This window comes from Aspergillus uvarum, assembly GCF_003184745.1.
Source record: "Aspergillus uvarum CBS 121591 unplaced genomic scaffold BO82scaffold_89, whole genome shotgun sequence".
NCBI classification, from domain to species: domain Eukaryota; kingdom Fungi; phylum Ascomycota; class Eurotiomycetes; order Eurotiales; family Aspergillaceae; genus Aspergillus; species Aspergillus uvarum.
In genome coordinates, this window is record NW_020291386.1 from 36,445 (window position 1) to 59,172 (window position 22,728).

Here is a 22,728-nt window from a genome sequence, read left to right on the forward strand (position 1 = left end):
CCAACACCAGCACGACGAACTCTTTTGATGTAGCGACGCGAATTCGAGCTCCACGCCCAAATCTCAGCCGATTTGGTCGGCAAAAAGAACGTATACTATGTTCATGTTAGTCTCTATCCATATTTATACTTCAAATTGCAATTGAGGGTTGACAGAATGGTCTGTAAACATGTAGATACTTACCGTCGTCGATATTCCTTATGTGTTGATATATGCCTGTATATCAGCGTCTGCCACGCGTACTATGTGAAGACGGGAGCGCTAGTCCCAAAGACGTTAGCGTGTATTCAAAACGAGAAAGTCCGCTCCGGCCTGGATGTCAACAGTGAATAAATGCACTGGAACAACAGCCTGCTGATCGATATCCCCAGCTTTCGCCGGTAAGGTGCTGGATAGAAACAGGTAGAAAGTTCGAGTAGATTCGATTATATCAAACCAAGAATCACCGAGAGTTGATAGTAGGTAGGAAGCAAGGGCCGCTCAAAGCACAACTTACGGGTTCGTGTTGAATTGGCACACCGTACAGTGATATGCTGATCTATAGCCGGTTAGTTCTGCATTCAATACATACGGCATAAGAAGCAACACATCGCGATCATCCTGCAACTGACGATGAGCTATAGATTATTCATCTATGATAAAGTAACCTTACAGACTCAAATCCCAGCTGAGGAGCTTGCTAGCATGGGGTTGTATAGTGTCACGTGATGAATATGAACGCAGCAATAACAGGGCGCTTGAATTGTGCTTGACCTGGGTCAAGGAAATCCCGACACGACAGACCGAATAGAACGTATAGAGTATATGCTCTCCCACAGGAGGCTCGAGGTAGAACTTACCAACATGTAGTTCCTTAGCAAACCAATCCAGCTGGCTAACAAAGGGGCAAGGATACAACGAGTCCAAGATTAAGCCTAAAGACGACAGGAAAACAGGCGATGAAAGGAAAACACTAGGGGTATCAAAGCTGTAAGACTCAGGCTAGGATTATAAATCGCCAAAGTAGCTCGCCATTATCTCACCATGGACCGGATTTCCGACATGTAACGCGTTATCAGGGTTGAGCAACGTCCGATTAAAGTTCCTAATCAATCGTTCTACTTGTGGATCAGGGGCGGAAAAATGTTTTTACGCGGCTATGCTTCTTGCTCGGGCTACGAATTTAGATCTAGACCGACCACATCGTGCTGCAGTAAGCACATGCAAATAATAGTCATGAAGTGATGGTAAATTGCATTTAAAGTGTCTGTCTAGCTCTAACTTTGAGATTATTAGGAAGCCAAGGTCGTAAAGAATGGCACGTCAAGTGCCCAGAGCACCCGAGTACCTTCCCCGGTCGCTTACATGCTGAACCTCTTTTCATATGTACTTATCCAACTAGGGTATCAAAAAGAAGTTACGCGTCTATAGACCAAATTGCACCCGTAGGGCGTTGCCGAAACGTCGGATGGCTTCATCAATGTTCTCAAAACTGGCGGCAGCGAAGGTTGCACGGAAGAACATTTTACCCCCGCCAACTTCAGTGGCCGTGAACCAGCTACCCCTGGAGACAAGGACCTCGTTGTCAACAGCAGCGAGAAAGATCTCTTCTTCAATCTGGTTACGGGTCTTGCCTGCTGCGAGGCCGGGATGCTTTTGCCAATCAATACCAATCCAGTGCTAGAATACTAGTCAGTTTAAAATCCACTCGTAGGATATCTGAGAACTTACAAACATGCCCGCTGCGGGTGCGACCCAGCTAGCAATTTCCTGTGGGAGGTGCTTCTCACAAGCAACCACCAAGGCATCCCTACGACCGGTATATTGCATACGAAGATTGATCAGCCAGTCAAGGTACCCAGCATGGCCCCAATGCTCGTCCAGAAGCTTGAAGAGGAGAATCTGCGAGATACCGCTCGGGTTCTGGGCAGTAGTCTCACTGTGACGAATATAGCGCTCAATGAACTGCTCTGGAGCAACCAGCCATCCGGCACGCGAGCCAGGAGTAAGGACCTTGGAGAAGGATTCGATCCGGCAAACGCGGCCGTCCGTGTCCAAGCTCAGATATGAAGGGACAAGCGACTTGATGAACTCGGCATGATTGGCCGGGGGCGGTGCGGGCGTGCCGTCGGCGCCGGTATAAGGCTGCATCTGCAGGAAGTAGTATGGCTCGTCTTCCACAATGAAGATGTCATGCTTCTGAGCGACCTCGTACACAGCCTTACGTCGGTCAGCCCATTGGGTTGCACCTGTGGGGTTTTGTCCCGTCGGGATAGTATAGAGTACGCGAGGCTTGCGGCCACCGCGAGTCGCCTCATCCCAGTTGCTGAGAGTCTCGTCAAGTGCCTCGGGCAGAAGACCCTGTTCGTCCATCTTGATCCCGACTACCTTGAGGCCGAGAGGAAGCGCAGTTTCCTTGGCACTCGAGAAAGTGTATTCTTCCATCATGATGTAGTCGCCTCTGTTGCACAGAATGCGAAGGATAGCATCCCAGGCGAAGGTACCGCCAGGCGTCAGACAGCATTGCCAATCGGAGTAAGGGGGGTTGTGGATTAGCTAGTCGCCAAGGATCAGTCGTTAACCAAGCTTCTTGCAGTGTGGTTGGCCTGTCAGCGACATACCTCTGTGTGTTCCGTGACGAACCGCAGCAATTGCGGGGATCCCGTGGCCTGGCCGTAGTTAAGCGCAACTTCCAAGTCTGTTGAAAACAGTCTCAGCCGTTGAATAAGCTTCTCGAGAGGAAAGTGGTCGTTCAACACTCACCGTATAAACTTGTTCCGTCACGCGTGTCTCCCTTCTTTGCAGTCAAAAGGGCGCCGAATTTGTTGCGTTCTTCGGGAGAGAAGCCAGGAGGGGTCGGAACCTTCACGGAGAGTTCATCGAAGGGAAAATATTCCGGAGAGGGGAGCCCGCCGCCAAGGGAGATCAGGCCTGGGTTCTTGAGATACTGCGCCGCACCCTTCAATGTTGAGGTCTAAAGACATTCAACGAGTACATATTAGCTTTCGAAACGAGCAACCAGGCCAGCGGAGTTTGACGGACGAACCTTCCGAGCCTTTGCCTCGATGGAGAAAATATCTGGGAACAAATCAGGATTCAGTCCTAGCAACATAGTGGCGGGTACTAACCATCCCAGCGTTTGGCCTGTGGCTTGGTGTAGCAGTGCTGATAAGGGGTTAGTTTCGTGCGCCATCAACATAACCCAGAGACGGACGTACTGGGCTCTTGAAAAGGTCGCTATGGGTCGCAGGCGCAACACCCAAGGGAATCTTTGCGCTCTTCGCTCTGAGTGCCGGGATGGCGTCGACTGTCAATGGTCCGGCAGCGGAAGCCGAGCCCGAGTCAACGGCCGCGGGGCTCATGGTCGAATTAGTAGCTGGAAAGGATAGACTGTAAGTGATTTGTACTGTTGTAAGTTTCGCACTTTGTGTCAAAAAAGTGCAGAAAGAATAGAGTGAAGGGAAAGAGATGTTGCAACACCGGAAGATGAGTGGGAAAGAAGAGAGAATAAAGGGAAGGAAAGGAAATCGAGTCACACTCCGACGACTGCCCGTCCGCTTTTTGCTCCGCTTTAGAAAAGCTCGGGCGGACCGGTTCCGCCGGCAAGCGTCGCGCACTGCAACGGCGATTTGTCCACGATAGCAATCTGCACTGCAGGACTAGATACAGCAGCTTCCCCTGGCAATTGTGATTGGCAAGTGAGTGTGATATCTGAGGAGCAAGTGGATCGATTGCATTGACTCTGGGAGGCATGGTAAAATCATTCTATCGAATTGCGAATGCTGTCATCGGTAAGGCGTGGCGGGGTATTATTGTATGTACTGTATGTAATCCAAATACCACGCTGCATACTCCGTACATGATCGAGTTATTTCCGACAGAGACGGATTTGATGCTTTTCCCCGCATCTGCAGAAACCTGGGGTAAACACGAATCATTGCATCATCTGCGATCCCTTCAACAGAACCCTGCGAATCTGGATCTCCAAGCAGGGATCTCCCAAGGGTAGAGCATGACGACAATTGGAGGGGGAATTTGAGAAGCGGTAATGGTGCATATCGGCGGTATGACAGCCCCACGCCTAGATAAGGCTATCGCCGGCATCGGAGCCAGGCTTATCGGAGATCCGATCAGCCATGGTTCCTTACACCCAAAGATGTCAGTGCAGTGCCGTGCCCATGGTATCATATTGCTGCCAAATGAGTCAAATGAGGAACTATAACCGAAAACCTTCCATGCGCAGTACCCGTGTTGCGCAAATATGACAATATGATCTAATTTGTCATAGAAAACTTCGTGCATGCCTAGGCTGCATGAAAGGGGGCTCAGGATATGGATGAGCAATGTGCGATATTGGAGTGATCGAAGCTGGAGACATTTTATGAGGATCCAGCGGACTATAGGGTTAGAGGCAGAGGGAGAGTGCATGACCTGGAAGAATATGATCAAGGGCGGTTGGTACAAGTGAATTGGAATGGGAGTGGCAGAAGACAGCACATTAGATACCTGCTCAACCAGAACGATCAAGGCCCTCTTTACCCTCGGGTCCTTCAGGCCCATATCAAACACCTTAATAAGCAGCTCCTTTTATAACTATAAGGCAAAGCACTGTTTTCCGAGCAAATATTCAATCTCAGATCAATTTAGATCCGCAGCCTAATTCTAGCTTAGGGCCCTTTTATTACCTTCAGTATCCAGACCAGGACAACGACAAATTAGCATCGAGCTGGGAGCCGGTTGTAGTACAACAAAAATATTTAGAATATCAATACGCTCATTAGCCAGATCATCTGAAACCAAAACTATATACAGTGTTGTATTTTCAATTATGTCTAATCTTTTCAAAAAGTCCTAATTAATGTCTTGATTCTTGTAGAGATGTGGCCAAGCACGATACCCGCGTATTAGTTGAGAACATATGTCGCCTGAAAGGTGCGCTTTTAGCATTCTGAAATGATATCAATTGGGAAGATATTTTATGCTAATGCGCCAAACAACAATCCCGGACGCAGTATTAATAAACGGCATTAGGTTCTCAACTAATAAACGGCATAAGTTCAATGTTCCGTGCGGGGCGTGCGGAGACTATCCATGGCTAACTTCCCCTCCTTCAACCCTAGAAATTCCCCTCTCACACGAAAGCCACATCAGTCAACTCAGCATAAGACAAGCATCACATCGCGCTCACCATCACATGCATTCTTCACCTCAATGCTCATCCAACTTCTCAAAGATGAAGTAAAGTTCTACCCCGCAAGACGAAAGGCCTGGGAAGACTCGACCGAAAGTCGACATTGAATCTGGAACCATCAGACCCTCTCTTTCCAGGCCAGAAGCTCAACTCGGAGCTCTTCGAGCCGCAATGCTGAGAATGGAATCGAGGGCCGGCCTTTTTCGTCATGGGCCATCATGTCAAATCTACCATGGTTAAATCCCCAAATCGATCTATATAATGACCCTTGAAGCATGCAGAGACTCGAGAACTCAAGACATCAGTGTCTCTCGAAGTCATCGACGTTTCCAACTTTGTTCAATATCCCCACAACGCAGAATACCAGCATTCTGTCCTTCATCAATTTCCTCCGCAAGTCCTCCAAGCCTCCCACCAAAATGCGCGGAAAGGTCACCATCGAGGAAGCCTTCGAGATCCCCTCCGAGGCGGATCAGAGTCGCGACCAGGCGGCGATCTACGTGGCGCCGGACGACCTGGAGCGGTACCTGCGGCAGATCAAGTCGATCACGGGCGAGCGGCTCAAGATCTCGGAGGACAACGGGATCGGCTACACAGTGCTGTCGCTGACGGTGCCGGGGATCCAGGGGATCCGGGAGCGGGAGAAGGCGGAGTCGCACGCGCGCGAGGTCAACAACTACATTGCGGACAAGATCAAGGACCACCGCGACCGGCTGGGCGCGTTCGCGGCGCTGTCGATGCACGACCCGGCGCAGGCGGGCAAGGAGCTGCGGCGCTGCGTCAAGGAGCTGGGCTTCCACGGCGCCCTGCTGAACGACGTGCAGCACACCAACCAGCGCGGCCGCTGCCTGTACTACGACCAGCCGGAGTACGACGAATTCTGGCGCGTGGCCGTCGAGCTCGACGTGCCCATCTACCTGCACCCGGCCGCGCCCACCAGCGACAACTACAAGGAGCACTACGAGAACCGCAAGTACCTGGTCGGCCCGCCGCAGAGCTTCTGCAACGCCGTCGGCCGCCACGTCATGGGCCTCATCACCAACGGCGTCTTCGACCGCTTCCCCAACCTCAAGCTGATCCTCGGCCACCTCGGCGAGCGCATCCCCTTCGACTTCTGGCGCGCCAACCACTGGATCAACGACGTCGAGCGGCCCCTCGCCAAGAAGAACGGCGACCCCATGTGCGAGCGCGACGTCCTGCACTACTTCAAGAACAACATCTACGTCACCACCAGCGGCCACTTCAGCACTAACACCTTGCGCTTCGTGGCCGAGGAGATCGGCGTCGACCGCATCATGTTCAGCGTCGACTACCCCTACGAGCGGCTGGAGAACGGCTGCGGCTGGTTCGACAACAACTCCGACGAGCTCAAGAAGATCCTCGGCGGCCGCGATGGCTACCTGCGTGTCGGCAGGGACAACGCCAAGAACGTGCTCAAGCTCTCCAAGTTCAAGGACTCCGACGCTCCCGTCTGAGCTTGTTTGATGGATCATCAACTGATTTTGACTGTCTGTGTCGTTGTTTTGCTGGATTTTTCCTTCTGGGTCTTGGCTTCTTTTCGTGTGTCTTCATCGTTTCGTTGGTTAATCTTAGGCTGAAAATGCGCGCGGAACATGCGCTGAAACAGGGGTGGGGGCGGGTTTGCTGAGACTGTGAACACTCCTTACTTAGGTTACTCATCTAGTAGGAATAATGCATTGTTTGATTGCTTGCTTGAACCATGTGGGAATATCGTGGCAGATGTTAGGGTAGCACAAGCGAACTTGACACCTACTTTTTGGAAGTTAGGGTTAACCTTTCGCAAATAATAGGGGAATATGGGAATTGGTAGTCAGCGCTCTAGCGCGCGTCTGATCCTCTCAAGGCGACACCCAAATACCCGATCAAAGTCAGAAGCATTGGAAATACCCGCATGTTTTACGAACTAAGCACGAGGGCGCAATCTGACGATGTCTAAAATATCTTGATTCATCGAATTTCTTTGCTTTGATGTAAACGCTCCATGTATGACATCCTTGCGAACGTACGATTCCAAGATTCAGGAGCTTAAAGTCTCGGCTTCGCAACGTACTTGCCCTCCGTCCCATCCAGCTGCGCTTCCAACACAGCCGTGGTGCCATGCTGTACACTCTTGATGGCCTCAGGCAGCAAGCGGCGGAGCTCCGCAACCGTGGACGCCTGAGCCGCCCAGAACTCACCACCTGAGGCTGCTTTCGCGATTCCGGGGTAGTCCGGAGTGGGCGCGAAGGAGATGTTGAGGTCCTCGTTGGTGGCCCGGGAGCCGTCGCCGTTGGGGTGCACCAACAGCATACTCCTCCGCGGGGCATTCCAGCCCTTGTTGTTCAAGACAATCGTTAAGATGGGGATGTTGTACCGGCGCGACACCCAGTACACGGAGCCAGGCACCGAGAAGAGGTACGTGCCGTCGCCCACGATCTGACAGACAAACTTGCCCTTGTTATTGCCTCCGTGCTCGAGATCGGTCGCGAGCTTGATGCCCAAAGCACCGCCACCAGACCAACCCAGACCGCCGCCGCCGCAGTTGATCCATGATTTGGGAACAGTTGCCGCGATTTGATCGGAAACGATACCAGTCAGCGTCACGGACTCGATCGCCCAGATGGTGTCAGCAGGACAGCCTCCCCGGAGCTGGGAGATGAGATACGACGCGTTCAATGGCGCCCGGTCCCCGCCTGCTGGGGCCACGGCCATATCGACGATTGCCTTGCGCGTCTTTCGGAATTCTTGTTCACGGCGTTCGCCCCGTGCCTGGTTCTCTGCTGTGTTGATAGATTGCTGTAGCTGATGATTGGATGCAATGTAATCGTTGATCTGCTTGAATGCTGTCGCAGATTCCGCCCGGTATGTTGCGCTCGAGTTGATGTAGTGCACAGGTATCTGCTGCTTGAGAGGATCCACGTCGACGTGGACAATTTTGGCGGTGTCGGAAGGCTTGCAAATGGTAGGGATCCATGGTACGTCACAGTCGGCGACAAGAATGAAATCTGCTGTTTTTATCGTATCATGGATCCCAAACCGCATTCCTAAAGACGCTGGATGGTCACCTGGGAAGCACATGTCGCAGCCTCCAGTATCTAGAACGCGAAGGCCCTTGAATGTGTCGGCTAGAGTGATCAACTCCTTCACTGCCTGGGGGTTGCGGCCCGAGTATCCTACGATGGCCAAGGGCTCTTTGGCTCCCGCAAGCTCAGTTGCAATCAACTCCACTCCTTCCGATGGTAGTGCTGGTGGAGCAACCCGTACCCACTGGCTTTGGTTGATAGAGTACGGGGTGATCTCCTCCTCCATAACTTCTCGAGCACCGGCCAGGTAGACAGGACCCTGAGGGTCGCTTGTGGCGAATTGTAAAGCTCGATTTACCATCTGCTTGATGTTCTTGCCCGACCGGATCTCTCCAGCATAACGACAGTACTGAGAGACGATTTGCTTCTGGTCCGGAACATCTTGGATCCAGTGGATGTATTCGGTGCGAGAACCCCGCATCTCACCCTCAATTGTATAGGGAGAAAGACCGGCAAAGATCAGAACCGGAGCACGACCACAGGAAGCATTGTGAATAGCTGCAGCGAGACCTTGCGTGCCCACGTCGACGTGAACGATCACACATTGAGGCTTCCCAGTAAGACGCGCATAGCCATCGGCCATGGAGAGAGCCACCATCTGCCAAGAACGAAGGATTGCGGGGTTAGTGCGGAGGTGCTTGAAGTCGATGGCCTGGTGATAAGGAAGCGACTCACCTCATTGGGACATGTTACAATCTTAGGAAACTCCTTGGGCTTTTCTTTTTGGCCTTTGACCATGGCTTCCAGGATTGAGGGATGATCAGAACCCAGATTTACGAAGACATGAGTGACGCCAGCCTGTCAAGTCAGCTCATGCTGTGAGACATGTGGTCGTCGGGGTCTGAGTTGGCATACCTCCCACAGAGCCTCGAAGAAGGCAAAAGATGCTGTGTAGACCCTGGTAGATTCGTCAGTGATTTCCCGCCTGGATATTCAAGCATGGATTACACCTACATGGTGATGGCTTCAATCAAGATCAGGGCTTCAGGATTTGATATGGATGAGAACGAGCGGGAAAAGTGGGAGATGAGGGGGATGGTGCAGAGAAGAACGCATTTTGACTGATTGATAAAGTAAGGGCTCGGGTTGAAGTCCGAGCAGTGGATCTCAAGCCGAGGTTAAGATGGGACGATGGCTGGTGGATTGTGAGGGGAAAATGGGGAAGTTATGGAATTGACTTTCTGAGGTACTAAGCCACTTGGTAGAGGCAGTGAATCTTCTAAGCGAGGAGGGAAGGAGAAGCATTCTGCCGTACCACTTCTTTCCCCGCTGCACCATACCATACTATAACTACAGAACTCAGCTCATCAGGAGTACATACACTGCACCGGCACTAACCTGCACCAATATTTTCCGAGAACCTCGATTTTTTCTTACATCAGACGCAAATCAGCCCTATCAAGTTGTTTGCCGGGTTCCCGCCCTTTCTTGGAGCTTGTTTCCAAAGCCAAGCCGGTTACACGTGGAATGGATCCATCTGGCACTGGGGCCGATGACGTGGTGGCTCAGCCCAGCAAGACAATACTGCTCCATTTTTCGTCATTGCCATGTGCGACGGTAAAAGCAACCCCTGCAATGTGTGTGCGCATCTTCCATGGACTGGAGGATAACATTATCACTGTTAATTATCCAAGATAGCGTGCGAACCATCGCGCCAGAACAGTGCCTAGGTAAAGAGGTTTGGTTCGGTCACATAAATTAGTTGCTGACATGCCGCGTAGGCATCACAATACTAGCACTCTTACTTTTACGTCACAGCTTGCCGGTGCGCCGGTAATTATTTATGGCGGCCCTTTTGCGACCGGACGACGGTGCCTCATCCACTTTACTGCTCTATATTAAGCTATCCGGGGCCCTCTTCTCCATATGTCTGAGTACCGCCGTTATCTGGTTCTTTCGTCAGCCTAAAAGTCCTAATTATTTTCGCACCACCATGCTACCGGACAGTGTTTACAGGCTCTGCCATGAAGATCAGACCGTCACATCCGAGCTGTTACGCGATCCCTCCCAGTCACCCCCAAAAGTCTTTCACCGCCTCTACAACGATCACAAATCCAACAGTCATTTCGACTCGAAGGGGTCGTTGACCGACAAAGATGAATGGCAAAAGGCGGCAGAGTGCGGGAACTGGGGTAATTCCCAGCCAAGCAAGCTTTTCCTTCAGGTCAGTCAGCTCGATAAACTTCGAAAGGGCCGGGGATGATTGCTGACTCCTCTGATGCAAGATCTACCACGATGCTCTCTGTGCGTTAGATAAGAACCCTATGGCGGGCGTCGTCTCTCCGCCCTTAATGGGAAGTCATGGCGTCGTACCCTTGACCATTATCGCTCCCTTACCAGATTTGTGTCGACACATGGCGAACTGCATCGTGCGTGCGGAGAAGGAGGTCTTCCTGGCAACTAACTTCTGGATCCACTCCGATGCATCCACGCTTATCACCAATGCATTTCGTGAGCTCTCTAAAAGAGCAGGCGAACGCGGTGAAAAGGTGATTGTGAAGATGGTGTACGATCGGGGTGACCCGCAGCAGCTGTTTGAGAACCATCTGCCCGTACCCGAAAAGAAGTACAGCGGCGGGAAGGTGAAGCTCCCATCGTCCGAGGAGATCCCTAATATAAACCTGCAGGTCATTAACTACCACCGACCAGTGTTTGGCACATTCCATGCCAAATTTATGGTCGTTGATCGTCGAATTGCGCTGCTACAGAGCAGCAACGTCCAGGACAATGACAACCTGGAAATGATGATTCATGTTGAGGGGCCCATCGTCGATGGCCTTTACGATACGGCATTGATCTCTTGGGGTCGCCCCTTGGAGCCCACTCTGCCGATGCTCGCCTCGCCAGCCACGGGTGCCGCGATCCCGTGCCAGTCGACCGTCGAGCTGGACCATGCAGCACCAGCACCCGGTCCTCTTCCTGAGCTCACCGTACAGGAGTCTCACTATGATACGAATTTAAAACATGAAGCAGAGCGAATGAATGGGCTACTTGAGCCTCGAGACGGTGAAAACAAAATTCAAGCTGTCACTCGTCGTTTGAGTATGTTGACCCTCGGAACTCTCATTGCAGATTACTGACCGCGACCAAGATACAACGATCCAGCCAAATACGACGGGAGACGCTTCGGAACGCGATCAAGAGCTCCAGATGCAGCCTTATATTGTTCTTCCGCCCCATGATCCTTTCCCAATGGCTGTAGTCAACCGAGAACCTTGGGGAGGTAAGTCTGATCGCGCGCTATTAGCAGTAAATAGGTCACTAACAAAGCAATACTAGCACCGAACCACACGAGCGTCCATACACCTCAGAACAGCAGTTTTCTCGCCGCCATACACAATGCTCAAGAATCGATCTTCATTCAAACACCGAACATGAACGCCGAACCCATCGTTCAAGCTCTGTTGGAGGCTATCAAGACTCGCGGCGTGACGGTCACTGCATATTTGTGTCTGGGCTACAATGATGCTGGGGAGCTACTTCCGTTCCAGAATGGTACAAATGAAATGATCGCGCATCGGATGTACAAATCGCTGGAAACCGATGAACTACGCTCCCGACTTCGAATCTACAATTACGTCGCCAAGGATCAGACCAAGCCCATTCACAACAAGTTCAAGCGGCGCAGTTGTCATATCAAGTTGATGATCATCGATGAGAAGGTGGCTATTCAGGGTAGGTCACATCAATCAGGCATTTTTGTGATGCGACCATGCTGTTGTTAGTGATCTAACGTCGTCAAATAGGAAACGGCAACCTCGACACACAGTCCTTCTACCACAGCCAAGAAGTGAACCTTCTTCTCGACTCACCGATTGTCTGCCGAGCATGGCGGGAGGCTATCGACCGTAACCAGAACACGGCTCTGTACGGTGCAGTCAGCCCGGAAGATGGCTGCTGGCATGATCCTACGACCAATGAAATTCCTGAGGGGTCCATTGGCATTGATCCTGGTCGCTTCAGCTGGGCGAAGGGCGTGGTTGGTGCTGTTCAACGTGTGCGTGGTGCTGGAGGATTTTAATTGACCCTATACGTGCTACTGACTTACGACATCTTGTTTATATTTACATCTGTCTAATCTTGGATTCTTTCTGGTGTATATACTCTTTTGACCTGTATATGCTAATGTGAACAAGAGGCTGCTTTTTTGTACGAATCGCTGCTTTCGGGATTGTAAAAATCTAATCCACGCTCTGAGTCGACCGCAGTTTTCTCTAGTTTCCAAGGCTGATGAGATTGCTCGCGGGTTTAGAGGCTGGGAGCTGCGTCTGGTGCTGCCTACAAGGGATATGGATTGGATGTTGAGGACTACTCTCCCAGAGATTTCGTATCAGTTCGCTTAAAGAGATAAACACCCTTTATCTCAAAAACTCCAACCCCCAATCAGTCTCCCGATGACAGACGATCATATATGAACACGTGACATGCGGTGACCGTGTAGATACTCCCAATCCATTCATTATTCAGAGAGACATTACAAGCTGAAATGAAGAAGTGCATCATTTTACTTAGTTCTGGTGAAAGAATATGTTGGGCTGGACTATGAGATCGGCTAAGCAGCCAACGAGATGGATAGGGCCGGTCTGCCGTCTTCGTCTTGTTTCCAATCCTGGTACTCGTCGCTGGCCAACCCACCCGAGTAGGTAGCATTGGGGTTGTTTCCTCCGTCTATAGAAACTTTTCCGCCAGGGTTTAAGGCAAGAGTGAAATGTACTCAGTACGCAGCATACACATGGCGAGCCCAACTAGTCCCGAACCTCAATCATACTATCCTAGCCAGTAGCTACTTAGCCGCCGAGTAACCTCTAACCAAGATCCGCAAAACAATCGATAGTGGACACACTCGTTGTTCTCACCCTGTAGGAAGAACCTGCCAAAATACAGCTCACGAATCACGAGACATTCCCCACGCCCTGCAACGTCAAATACACATCCGTGCCCCAGCCCCAGAGACTCTGGATGGCAATACTGCCCCCAAAGTACTCCGCGTACGCGCGACTCAACGGCAGCCCGTACCCGAGTCCAGCGATGCTGCTTAGATGCCCATTCGCCCCGCCACCACTGGTGGACGCGATTGTATTCAGTGCCTCCATCCCTTCGTTGCTCTCCGAGCCCCCGTGGTGGTCATCGTACTCCGAGAACGTCGTGAAGCTGTATGACCAGATATTGGGCAGCACTTCGGGGGGAATGCCGCCGCCGCGGTCGCGGATGCGGATCGTGATGCACTGCGCGGACGGCGGCGTGGTCCAGGCTTTGATGGATTCGTTGGCGTCGGCGGTGCCGACCACGGTGTTGTCCATTTCGAAGCCTAGGTCTGCCTCGGATTGAGGAGGGTACGGGTGGTCCTGTTGCAGTTGTTGTTGGGTTGGTTGCTGCCAGCCTTTCGTGTTCATTCTGGCGAGGGGATCGTGGTGGTGATGGTGGGAGGCGGGGACGTCCGGGGCGGCGGCGATGGTGACTTCGATGGGTTCGTGGCCGTTACCGGACTCAACGGTCGCGCGGAAGGCGTTTTTCAACAGCTCGGTGAGGATATATTCGACGTGGACCGGGACGTGTGCGAACGAGGCGTCCGGCTGGCCGCCGATGACGAGCCGGGGCCGCACGCCGTATTTGAGCTCGCAGATCTCGCCGACAAAGTCCTCGCAGAGCTTGACAATCCGGGCCGGTTGCAGGGCGGTGTCAATCACCCCGATGTAGTTGGACGAGGCCGCGGCAGCGTCCTTGACTGGGGGCGATGATTGTGGTTCTTGTTGTCCATTGCTCTCGTGGTGGCTGTCCCGGATCGGCTGCGAGGCGAAATGAAGCGCCAGGTGTTGCTCGGCGATGAGGCGGGTGCCGATACGGGCGCGGAGGTGGGTGTCCAGGAAGCGGGTGACATCGGTGGAATCGATGTAACGGCGGCATTCGAGGAACCCGCGGGCGAGAATTGGGATCGTGTTAGTGTGCGTGTGTACCAGGTCGGCCAGGACATCGGCGAACTGGGTCAACTCTTCCACGGTGGTGACCTGCCGCTGTTGGTAGGGGAGGAGAGTGGAGAGTGAGTGGAGGTAGTTGTTGTAGATCTGCGTGACATGGGGGTTCGATACGACGATGAAGGGGAGGTTCCGGAGCGCTTCGATTCGTGATGCCAGCCGTGCTGGGAGCAGGGACAGGGTGAAGTTGGCCGAGGCCAGGAGGGCATCCTTGGACAACGGCGGTCTCCCGTGTCTGAGCAGACGTCAGCGTCAGTATGCACTATTACTTCGAGGCAGTCCCAGGCTTGTAGCAGCCGAGGGAAAATCGTACTTGAGCAAGTCTGCCAGCGTCAATGGCCGTCGACGACTGGCTGCAAGACGTGCGACTTCATCGTTAGCCCCGTACGCGAAGGGGTGCTGGGAAGTTGAGACGTGTCGAGGAGATGACGACAACCAAGGGTGTATCTTAGGGAGGGTGCTTAGGTGTGTGCGCGAGAGTCTGGCACCCACAGACGGCATCTGCAAAGCCCGTGGTAGTGTCATCACGGTTTGTATCCATCCTTCAGCATCAGATCGCGGAGGTTAACTTATCGGAAATGACCTCACTGCCGTCCTTGCTGGCGGGATTCCCGCAATTCTGCCGAAAGGCGGTATGCTTGTTTCCAGCCAGTTGGCTTTCTTCCACCGCAAATAGCCGATAATATCTTATCTTCCCAATCACATATACCTACCATTTCATCGGCCTAATTACTGGAATCGCAAGGCTACTACCAGAAAATATGCAGTGTAACAATATGATCAGTTTCCCTTGCGGAATATCATAATTGCCATTACAAGACCTTGTCATAAGAATCCGCCCTTAGCCGGTTTCCGCAACATATCGATACGATATTCTTATGCCCTCTTGTTTGTTTTTGCTACATAGACCTGGAAATATTCCCTTAGTATGTTTATCGGAAGATATAGCTTTTCGTCTATACTATATTTATCATGAAGGAATTCCCATATCACCCGAATAGGTGATTATGCAAAGATTACCTTATATACAGGTAAGAATACAGCCCGTCACGTAATATTTTCTGAAGGTAGATCACATGGCTGTAGAAATGTACTGTAGTCACAAAGTAATACGTTGCTAAAATGATAAATAGTAGCCCAGGGATTCAATTGTTATATTGAGGCCTTACAGCACCAAGAGACCCGGTGCATTTATTACTGCTAACAGGCGGTTTCACCCGGTTGCATGTTCCATTTGCATCCCGATTGCCTTTGCTCTACCTTTATTGCTACTATTTCAAACTGGTAGACATAACCAATATCATGCAGAAGAATATATTGCTCTCTTCACTGCTGAACTACATTATTAGAGTACGACATTAGGGCTTGTGCTTTGCCATATAGGTAAATAACCTACTCTTTCCTTGCTTAGGCTGGGAGGCTGTTGGCCACTACCTAGTATGTATTCACCTTCCATCAAGTAGATGTATATAGAATCACCATAGAACTTATATTAACTCACCCAGATACTTGCATCTACTTTTCGATGTTTTTGTCTACTTTTCCTGCCTTTTTCTCCTCCTTCTCTCTATCTTTCATCTCCATCTTTCCGGATTCTTTACAGTAGCAAGGCTTACGGCACAATAGATGGGAGCGATCTCGTCATTGTCTACAGCTCCATGATAAACCAAATGGAGACAGCGATAAATTTCAGGGTTACCAACAACAACCCCCGTCAAGGAAGAACACACACAGAGGAAAAAGACTCAAGTTGAGTCCCACGCCCGAAACATCTTTTGGGAAATCTTCGACCCAGTCACGTACTGTTCGGGCAGAGAAGATGAAGAGGAAGAGGCATTTGAAGACCTCGATGACTTTGTACTGCGCAGGCGAGGCGTATTGTGATATCCATTCCCTTTTGTAATTTGCAGACCTGCATTAGCTACAGCAAGCGAAATGCTCTCAGATTACTTTCCTTGGTCAGCCAGAATACAACTCTTCGAGGGTCTACTGGTGGGAAGCAACTTACTTTATTATATATGTACTGCCAAATACACAGCAAATCGTCGATGTCAGTATATAAGCTGTATTTGTATTACACTGAGACCTATGCGGCACTAGCAGGCGGTGGCTGCGGAAGAGGGCTTGGTGACTTGTATTCTGACTAGCCAGGGAGGGTAGATATTCCGAACAACAGTTCTTCTAAGGAGAGATGGTCATTACGCTGGCGAAAAAATATATTGTGAAATCGATGTATGTTATCATTGACAAAAAATGCAAAGAAACAAAAGACAAACACCGCGCTCAGCTCGGAATCGCCGCGCAGCGGACGATCCGGTCCTCACACTCATGATGCTAAGCCTCTTGCTCTACAGTGAACTAGAATGATTTCGTAACTCGTACATGACACACATCCTTTAAGCTTCCCGACTCAGTGTTGTCTGTTGTCTCCGCAAGTGAGAGGAAAGTTGGAGGATGTTTACGCTTGAGTGCGCACCTCGCCGTCCTGCTCGACATGCACGTGTTCGTTGGCTTCGAGCGAAAGGACGCTGTCCTCGGGGTACTCAACACTGGCGCAGTAGTCAGCTAGTCTGCCCTCTCGAGATTTGTTTCGGAAGTGTGGGTTGTGCGGGTGGAGTAGTTGGGTAGCGGGAGGGTGGATGTGGCTGCCTTACGTGAAGCCCTTGATGAGAGAGTATTCGTGCTTGATGGTACCGCCCTTCTCGGTGGCCTGCTGTTTGGCCCTGTTGACAGGAAAAGAAGATGTTAGCCTGTGTTCATACAGGAGGCCACTCAAAGTCACTTACTTCTCCAACTCCTCGGGGGGAGAGTCCTTCTTCAGGGTGACCTGAAACAATGGTTAGTGTTTCCGGAGAGGGGGCAGAGGGGGGGATCAGCGGGGAAGTGGAGCGCAACGAACGTTGTAAAGAGGCATTTTGGTTGCGGTGTGATGAAAGGCAGAGAGCCGTGAGAATCTAGTGAGAATGATGGCTGGAAAAGTTGCGATGGAGGGAGTGGTTTATGGAAAGTGGATTGTGGGAAAGAAAAGCGGTGCTCGGGGGGAAGGGGGACGAGAGAAGGTTTTATACTCTTGTTGCGTGGTTCTAGTCTGAATAGGCAACCCTTGCTCTGCGGGGGGGGAGGAGTTGCCCGTTGCCCGCACGGCTGATAAGGGGTTGATGGTGGTAATGATGGTGGTGGTGGTTACAGCCACTAACTAGCCCACTTTACCGGTAAGAGGGGGAGGGGCATTTCGTTTTCTTTCCCTTTCTTACTACTTGCGCCATGCCTGACAACATATGTGTCACTTGGTCAACTTTAAGTTATCCTACTTGTCAAGTCTACTACTGATCAGGCTACAAGCGGAGTGAAGTCACCCATTGCGATAAGACGGTTGTTTATCCCCCACCAGAAAAGCCATGACGCATGCACGATGACGCTATCGGATGGTCACGTGGCCGCCTGATTGAAAGCCCCTCGGCTCAGCTCAACGCCTTTGTCCCAATCGGGATCTGTCGTGAGGATCAACGATCTTATCCCATCTCATGCACGGTGACGACAAGGGAAACTCCCAAAAGATCAGTCTGTCAGGAAAAACTTGTTCTGACATACTGTACTACTTGCGAACTCCGAGACATCAAGCATGGCTTCAATACTGGATATTCATGTCGTTCGTGCCTATGATTCGTGATCTCTGTACAGTCTGTCGTGATATTCCCCCGTTAACTTGGGTCACTTCCTATTGGTAATCACCCCTTTGCACAGCCTCAGATATCCTTCAGAAACCCAACTTCAATCACTCGTTCCGCCTCGAGACCCAAAGATGCAATCTTGGCCCGAGTGTTATCTCTGATCCACAAGAAGATCCACAGCACCAGGCCACGGAACAAGTTGGTGCCTTTCTTGATTCTCATCTGCTCCTTGCCGGTGATATAGAGGATGTTATGCGCACACGCGCGCTCGAGCTTGTTCAACGAGTCGTTATATCGGACCAGGCTGCTGGACTGTGCTGCTTCCGATCTGCTTTCTCCTTGACTTTCTGTGCTTGGAGATCGATGTCCACTCATTGCGACGCCATCCAGCTCCATGCTATGCCCGTTATCGATAAGATATCTGCGGACCTGATCCGTGATGGTACTGGCTAAATTTGGAGTCAAGATCTCATCATTGTAGCCGTAACGCACCACAAGCCGATAGCAGTCGGGGATGGCGAGCCGTGAAACAGTATACCTGTCTTCCACGGGGACCGATGGCGTCTCGAGAGGTCGCAGGTGGAAGAACACAATCACTTCCGGCATGGAGGTGAGCTTGAGGACGAATTGACTAAAAACGATAGGGGTGGTCTCGCCCGCCTTATCGAAGAAGATCCCCACTCCTGGGTTGGTGCTCAAAGGGACTCCGTTGAAGCGGTCGGTGAGACGCATCCTACCATCTGGATCTTTGGTCACGAAATGTGAGGTAGGGAACCGGTCCTCAGCCTCAGCAAACCACTGCTGCTCTTTCCCGAATCTCCATAAGAGGAACACAAGTGCTAGTATAGTCGCTAGCGCTAGGGTGAACCATGCACCCGTAGGAACCTTCGTGAGCGCTGATGAGAGATATGCCGCATCAAAACAAGCGATCGCAAGCCAAGGTAGGAAGACAATGAATGGGCTGATGCGCCAGACGAATATTGCCACCATCGAGACCATACAGGTGTCAAAGAAGGTGACGAAGATGACACAGACACCATATGCATTTCCAAGGGATGTGGTCTGCTTTGCGTCAGAAAAAGAGCCATGGCAATGTAGAGAGGCAACATACGTTGTTGTAGATCGATGCTACCAGGATCGTTCCAACCATTAAGAGCCAGTTAACGATCGGAATGTAGAGCTGACCGTGGAACACATCGGACGTGTGTACCACCTTGATCTGGGGAAAGTAGGATAGCTTCATCACTTGTGCCAAAAGCTGCTGTTGCATCAGAACATGCATCATAATCATTGGCGTTAACCAGAGAAGAGGGCCATACCTGAAATGTGGCAGTGATAATAGCCTGCGATGCAACGATCGCCGCGAGAATGGCGATAATCAAGGCCGGATATATGGTACCCGGCGGCGCTGCTTTATAGAATGGGTTGGAGTAGGCTTCCGGGTGCACACTGATGTATGCTGCCTGCCCTATGTACGCCAACAGAAGACACGGAAAGGTGTAGCACAGCCAGCTGATCTGAATTGCTTTCCGACTGAAAGCGCCCAGGTCGGCGAAGAGAGCCTCAACACCAGTGAAGGCGAGCAAGGTTCCGCTCAGCATGCGCCACCCAGACTCGCCATGTCGAACAAGGAACTTGAAGGCGTAACCCGGGCTGAAGGCAATGAAAACACCGGCATCGTAATGCACGAGGTTGTAGATGCCAAACACAGCGTTGAAACCCAGCCAAATTATCACAATTGGTGCAAATGCAAACGTCATCTTGGTGATGCCGAGCGGTTGTATCAGAAACAATACGACCAAGATAGCATCAGTCACGCCGATAACGGTGCCTTTGGAGATGTTTGGAGAGACGATCTCAATGCCCTGCACGGCTCCTAGGACGGACTGAGCTGGGGTGAGAAGACCATCGGCCAGAACCATTGTAACGGCCAATACGCCTACCACTTTCAGAAGATGCCTTGCGAACTTGCTTGTCTCGAGGCTGTGCCTGGCGTATCTGCTGGCTCTTTCAAGATCATTCGACAGGTGTCTTTTCATTTGGACAAGGGAGGCTTCTCGAGGATCGCGATGGGTTATGTTCATCTAAAGCTAGCATGTTAGTTCAAGATCTGGCATATCTTGGATGTGACAGGCTGACATAGCGACTGAGTAGAGAGTATGTGCTGAATGTCCCACCCTCGCCATCATTATCAGCATGGAGCACGATGAAGATGTACTTGACAGTCACCATCAGGATCAAGGACCATATGATGATGGAGAGGACGCCGATGAGATCGTCTCGCGAAGGTGGCGCGCTGAATGTCGACGAATAGACATACAGCGGACTGGTCCCGATATCACCATAGATCACACCGATGGACTGATACGCGAGCCACAGAAGCATTCTGCCTTTGAAGACCTGCTCACGTCAACTTTGCTGAGCCTCAATAAGCACAAAAGTGTCAGCAATACCTGTTTCTGCTTATAGTCCCCTGGCTTGCGCAGACCGGGGTCATCATCATGTTCCTCGACCGTGTTCGATTTCCTCTCGGCCTGATTCAGACAATTGTTCCAGGGACGAACATTGTAAATCGTGTCGTACGGCTGTGAAGGCTCTTTATAGACCTTCTCGCCTACAGTAGGCGCTTTCTCAGCCTCCGATTCTGAGTCCATGCTGATAGTGTGAGATGACTGCAGTCCGGGAACCGCTTGACGAATGTTAGAGAACAGAGAACATTCGTATAAACACAATCAGGCAATAGTCGAAACTTCGGGTTCGGAGGAGTCGTCGCATCAGTTGAAGGAAAAACATGATCAACCTTGCTTATGGCCCAGCTCCGAGTATTTGTATCACTTGTTTCAGCCTCAAAGTCAGCGGGAGTAGCGAATCCATGATTCCAGACAATCTTTCCTCGATGACAAGCCTGTTCCGACGGCAACTCTCGACATCGACAAATTGCAATTATCCTACCATTCGTATCCTTATCTTTGCAGATTTCTTTTTTTTCTGGTCGATCGAAGATATAAAGCGAAGATAAGCAGAAGAGCTAGCTGAGCTCTCTTGTACGAGGCATTTTTCATGACCAGCGCTGCTCTCTCGATCCTCTCGGTGCGGGATTTGTTGACACCAATGGCTCCCCGGCCCCGCGCGATAAGCTGGACAAGCATCGTGGCACATGGGATCGAACGCTCACTCCGACTTGCTCAGATCTCTAGGGTCAAGGCATTAATGTACAGGGTTATTCGAGGTCAATGAACCGTGTCCGATATCAATTCCGCGGGCGGGAAGTGTTCGTTCTGACCGCACGCGTTCCTCAATCCCTGGTGTCATCGAAAGGTGAACGAATCAAATCAGATCAATTTTGGACTATGCAATTTGAATGCCGCATCTATCAGTTTCATGTCTTTGTGCAAAAGGGAAGCTTCACTCTACTAAACATACAGAGCAACAATCTAAGCTGCAGAGACCTCACCCCCCGGTTACAGCCCAACATACCCCGTTCCATCATCCTCCCTCTGTGGCATCTTCATGCCATGTGCACCCAGATATTTGGGACTCTGGGGTGCTTTCCATCCCTCCAACACCGTCGTGTCCGCAAGTTTGTATACTTCCACCCCCAGAGGACGAGTTGTAGCCCCCATGTCCGCCTTTTCCTCCCAACCCCATTCTGACAAGTCGCCTGCGAAGCCTCATTAGCTGTGTACAGTACACCTTCTACTAGCGACTCTCACTTACCTCCAGGGCACGCGGAAAGCGCACAGAGAACATCCACCTCCGCAAAGAACTCAAAGTACTCCCCCGCTTTGGCCGGCGAAGTCTCCATAAAGTACTTGCCCTCCTCGTCCAGCCCTGTCACCTGAAACACGTTGAGCACATCGTGCACATCGAGCTCGGTCAGCCCGTACGGCACCACCGCCCGGGTCAGGTTCGAATGGCAGTGGAAGTCGAAACTCTCCCCGCCCATGACGAGGTTGACGTAAGGGTCGCAGCGAGTGCCCAGGAGGTCGTGCACGCGTCCGCCGAACTGCGTGGTCCCAAAGCCCTTCCCTTCTTTCTTCTTGCCCTCCTCGTCCAGGATCTCATGGAGCTGGCCGCCGGCGAGTGAGTCTCCGGTGATGGATACCAGGGGACGCAGGTACGGCAGGTTGGACCAGAGCCGGTCGCCCACGGACACGTGGGAGGCATGGATCTGGCGGGTACGTGCAGCCCACAGGCGCTCACGGGGGTTGTTCGCGTTCCAGATATTCAGATCACCCACCTGGGGCCCCTTCGGTGTGGTGAGACGACAGACGTGGCCGGCGGGGACCACCCACGCTTGCCCCGAGCATGGTCGGATCGTGAAGGAGGACTCGAGGACGCGTTGAGAGGGTTTGTTTGCGGTTTCGGAAATGGACCTGTAGACTTGGGAGATCGCATGGACTCCGGAGTCTGAGGGAGCCGTGTATGCGGGCGGAGGACGACGTGCAGGAGCCATATTTATAAGGGCGTTCTCTTCCTCTGAATCTACTCAAGTCTGTAATGGAACGAAAGCCCTGCGATATGCAACCAAAGTTTAGGGATTAGGATTCTGATTTAGAAAACGACCTCGGGAAAAGGAATCCGGCGCCATTAAATGCATCATGATCCTGGGAACTGTGCCGATAATCGCACTCCTCGAGTATGACCCATCGTTTTCGACCCCATACTACCCCGCTCATATCTCACAGTCGTGACCTCTTCTGGCAATGGCGACGACGAGGAACCGGGCCGATATAGTGGGGTTTAGACCTTATCGAGTCTTGCCCGGGCCGGACGATAAGTGGGAGGGAGTTTATCGATAACTCATCAATTAGTCACAAGAAGTTCCCCGC

General features: G+C 51.5%; 8 protein-coding genes across 8 annotated transcripts; 2 read left to right on the top strand and 6 right to left on the bottom strand.

The window, feature by feature from the left end:
- Positions 1-1,226: 1,226 nt before the first annotated feature.
- On the bottom strand, positions 1,227-3,492 carry BO82DRAFT_359278 (aminotransferase-like domain-containing protein). The gene is made up of 7 exons (XM_025636536.1): positions 3,198-3,492; positions 3,108-3,144; positions 3,026-3,057; positions 2,743-2,953; positions 2,601-2,677; positions 1,711-2,535; positions 1,227-1,659 (listed from the first exon to the last, which is right to left on the bottom strand). The coding sequence occupies exons 1-7, from the start codon at positions 3,339-3,341 to the stop codon at positions 1,405-1,407; spliced, it is 1,581 nt and encodes a 526-aa protein (XP_025486452.1). The 5' UTR covers positions 3,342-3,492; the 3' UTR covers positions 1,227-1,404.
- A 2,393-nt stretch (positions 3,493-5,885) lies between these two features.
- Positions 5,886-6,763, top strand: BO82DRAFT_359280 (amidohydrolase family protein). The gene has a single exon (XM_025636537.1). It carries the CDS (start codon positions 5,908-5,910, stop codon positions 6,643-6,645), a length of 738 nt encoding a protein of 245 aa, XP_025486453.1. The 5' UTR covers positions 5,886-5,907; the 3' UTR covers positions 6,646-6,763.
- A 360-nt stretch (positions 6,764-7,123) lies between these two features.
- Positions 7,124-9,391, bottom strand: BO82DRAFT_359281 (putative thiamine pyrophosphate enzyme). Its single transcript, XM_025636538.1, has 4 exons — positions 9,208-9,391; positions 9,109-9,151; positions 8,929-9,051; positions 7,124-8,851 (listed from the first exon to the last, which is right to left on the bottom strand). Coding segments are annotated over exons 1-4 (1,803 nt in total). The 5' UTR covers positions 9,210-9,391; the 3' UTR covers positions 7,124-7,216.
- A 514-nt stretch (positions 9,392-9,905) lies between these two features.
- On the top strand, positions 9,906-12,396 carry BO82DRAFT_347479 (IQ calmodulin-binding motif protein). The gene is made up of 6 exons (XM_025633790.1): positions 9,906-9,923; positions 9,975-10,417; positions 10,479-11,295; positions 11,345-11,476; positions 11,533-11,928; positions 12,000-12,396. The coding sequence occupies exons 2-6, from the start codon at positions 10,037-10,039 to the stop codon at positions 12,272-12,274; spliced, it is 2,001 nt and encodes a 666-aa protein (XP_025486455.1). The 5' UTR covers positions 9,906-9,923; positions 9,975-10,036; the 3' UTR covers positions 12,275-12,396.
- A 477-nt stretch (positions 12,397-12,873) lies between these two features.
- On the bottom strand, positions 12,874-14,779 carry BO82DRAFT_322234 (alpha-ketoacid dehydrogenase kinase family protein). The gene is made up of 2 exons (XM_025632761.1): positions 14,539-14,779; positions 12,874-14,460 (listed from the first exon to the last, which is right to left on the bottom strand). The coding sequence occupies exons 1-2, from the start codon at positions 14,748-14,750 to the stop codon at positions 13,146-13,148; spliced, it is 1,527 nt and encodes a 508-aa protein (XP_025486456.1). The 5' UTR covers positions 14,751-14,779; the 3' UTR covers positions 12,874-13,145.
- Positions 14,780-16,683: 1,904 nt separating this feature from the next.
- On the bottom strand, positions 16,684-17,139 carry BO82DRAFT_436779 (uncharacterized protein; the record flags this gene model as incomplete). The annotated part of the gene is made up of 4 exons (XM_025641141.1): positions 16,684-16,774; positions 16,880-16,948; positions 17,012-17,052; positions 17,125-17,139. 4 exons carry the CDS (start codon positions 17,137-17,139, stop codon positions 16,684-16,686), a joined length of 216 nt encoding a protein of 71 aa, XP_025486457.1.
- Positions 17,140-17,607: 468 nt separating this feature from the next.
- BO82DRAFT_359283 (potassium transporter 5) lies at positions 17,608-20,876 on the bottom strand. Its single transcript, XM_025636539.1, has 5 exons — positions 20,350-20,876; positions 20,036-20,296; positions 19,216-19,980; positions 19,008-19,154; positions 17,608-18,958 (listed from the first exon to the last, which is right to left on the bottom strand). The coding sequence occupies exons 1-5, from the start codon at positions 20,548-20,550 to the stop codon at positions 17,972-17,974; spliced, it is 2,361 nt and encodes a 786-aa protein (XP_025486458.1). The 5' UTR covers positions 20,551-20,876; the 3' UTR covers positions 17,608-17,971.
- A 382-nt stretch (positions 20,877-21,258) lies between these two features.
- Positions 21,259-22,494, bottom strand: BO82DRAFT_359286 (urea carboxylase-associated family protein). The gene is made up of 2 exons (XM_025636540.1): positions 21,614-22,494; positions 21,259-21,557 (listed from the first exon to the last, which is right to left on the bottom strand). The coding sequence occupies exons 1-2, from the start codon at positions 22,350-22,352 to the stop codon at positions 21,358-21,360; spliced, it is 939 nt and encodes a 312-aa protein (XP_025486459.1). The 5' UTR covers positions 22,353-22,494; the 3' UTR covers positions 21,259-21,357.
- Positions 22,495-22,728: the final 234 nt, after the last annotated feature.

What these genes read in the sequence shown, in the direction of transcription:
- BO82DRAFT_359278 (XM_025636536.1), bottom strand. Translation starts at nt 3,341, where the DNA reads ATGAGCCCCGCGGCCGTTGACTCGGGCTCGGCTTCCGCTGCCGGACCA. An exon ending in GCGACCTTTTCAAGAGCCCA is followed by an intron (nt 3,145 to 3,197) that starts GTACGTCCGTCT and finishes ACCCCTTATCAG; the next exon opens with CACTGCTACACCAAGCCACA. An exon ending in TCGTCACGGAACACACAGAG is followed by an intron (nt 2,536 to 2,600) that starts GTATGTCGCTGA and finishes CTTGGCGACTAG; the next exon opens with CTAATCCACAACCCCCCTTA.
- BO82DRAFT_359280 (XM_025636537.1), top strand. Translation starts at nt 5,908, where the DNA reads ATGCACGACCCGGCGCAGGCGGGCAAGGAGCTGCGGCGCTGCGTCAAG.
- BO82DRAFT_359281 (XM_025636538.1), bottom strand. An exon ending in TCTTCGAGGCTCTGTGGGAG is followed by an intron (nt 9,052 to 9,108) that starts GTATGCCAACTC and finishes CTGACTTGACAG; the next exon opens with GCTGGCGTCACTCATGTCTT. An exon ending in TTGTAACATGTCCCAATGAG is followed by an intron (nt 8,852 to 8,928) that starts GTGAGTCGCTTC and finishes CGTTCTTGGCAG; the next exon opens with ATGGTGGCTCTCTCCATGGC.
- BO82DRAFT_347479 (XM_025633790.1), top strand. Translation starts at nt 10,037, where the DNA reads ATGGCGGCCCTTTTGCGACCGGACGACGGTGCCTCATCCACTTTACTG. An exon ending in CAAGCAAGCTTTTCCTTCAG is followed by an intron (nt 10,418 to 10,478) that starts GTCAGTCAGCTC and finishes CTCTGATGCAAG; the next exon opens with ATCTACCACGATGCTCTCTG. An exon ending in CAACCGAGAACCTTGGGGAG is followed by an intron (nt 11,477 to 11,532) that starts GTAAGTCTGATC and finishes AAGCAATACTAG; the next exon opens with CACCGAACCACACGAGCGTC.
- BO82DRAFT_322234 (XM_025632761.1), bottom strand. Translation starts at nt 14,750, where the DNA reads ATGACACTACCACGGGCTTTGCAGATGCCGTCTGTGGGTGCCAGACTC. An exon ending in ACGCTGGCAGACTTGCTCAA is followed by an intron (nt 14,461 to 14,538) that starts GTACGATTTTCC and finishes ACGTCTGCTCAG; the next exon opens with ACACGGGAGACCGCCGTTGT.
- BO82DRAFT_359283 (XM_025636539.1), bottom strand. Translation starts at nt 20,550, where the DNA reads ATGGACTCAGAATCGGAGGCTGAGAAAGCGCCTACTGTAGGCGAGAAG. An exon ending in GGGACTATAAGCAGAAACAG is followed by an intron (nt 20,297 to 20,349) that starts GTATTGCTGACA and finishes TGACGTGAGCAG; the next exon opens with GTCTTCAAAGGCAGAATGCT. An exon ending in TTATCACTGCCACATTTCAG is followed by an intron (nt 19,155 to 19,215) that starts GTATGGCCCTCT and finishes ATGCAACAGCAG; the next exon opens with CTTTTGGCACAAGTGATGAA.
- BO82DRAFT_359286 (XM_025636540.1), bottom strand. Translation starts at nt 22,352, where the DNA reads ATGGCTCCTGCACGTCGTCCTCCGCCCGCATACACGGCTCCCTCAGAC. An exon ending in GCTTTCCGCGTGCCCTGGAG is followed by an intron (nt 21,558 to 21,613) that starts GTAAGTGAGAGT and finishes GAGGCTTCGCAG; the next exon opens with GCGACTTGTCAGAATGGGGT.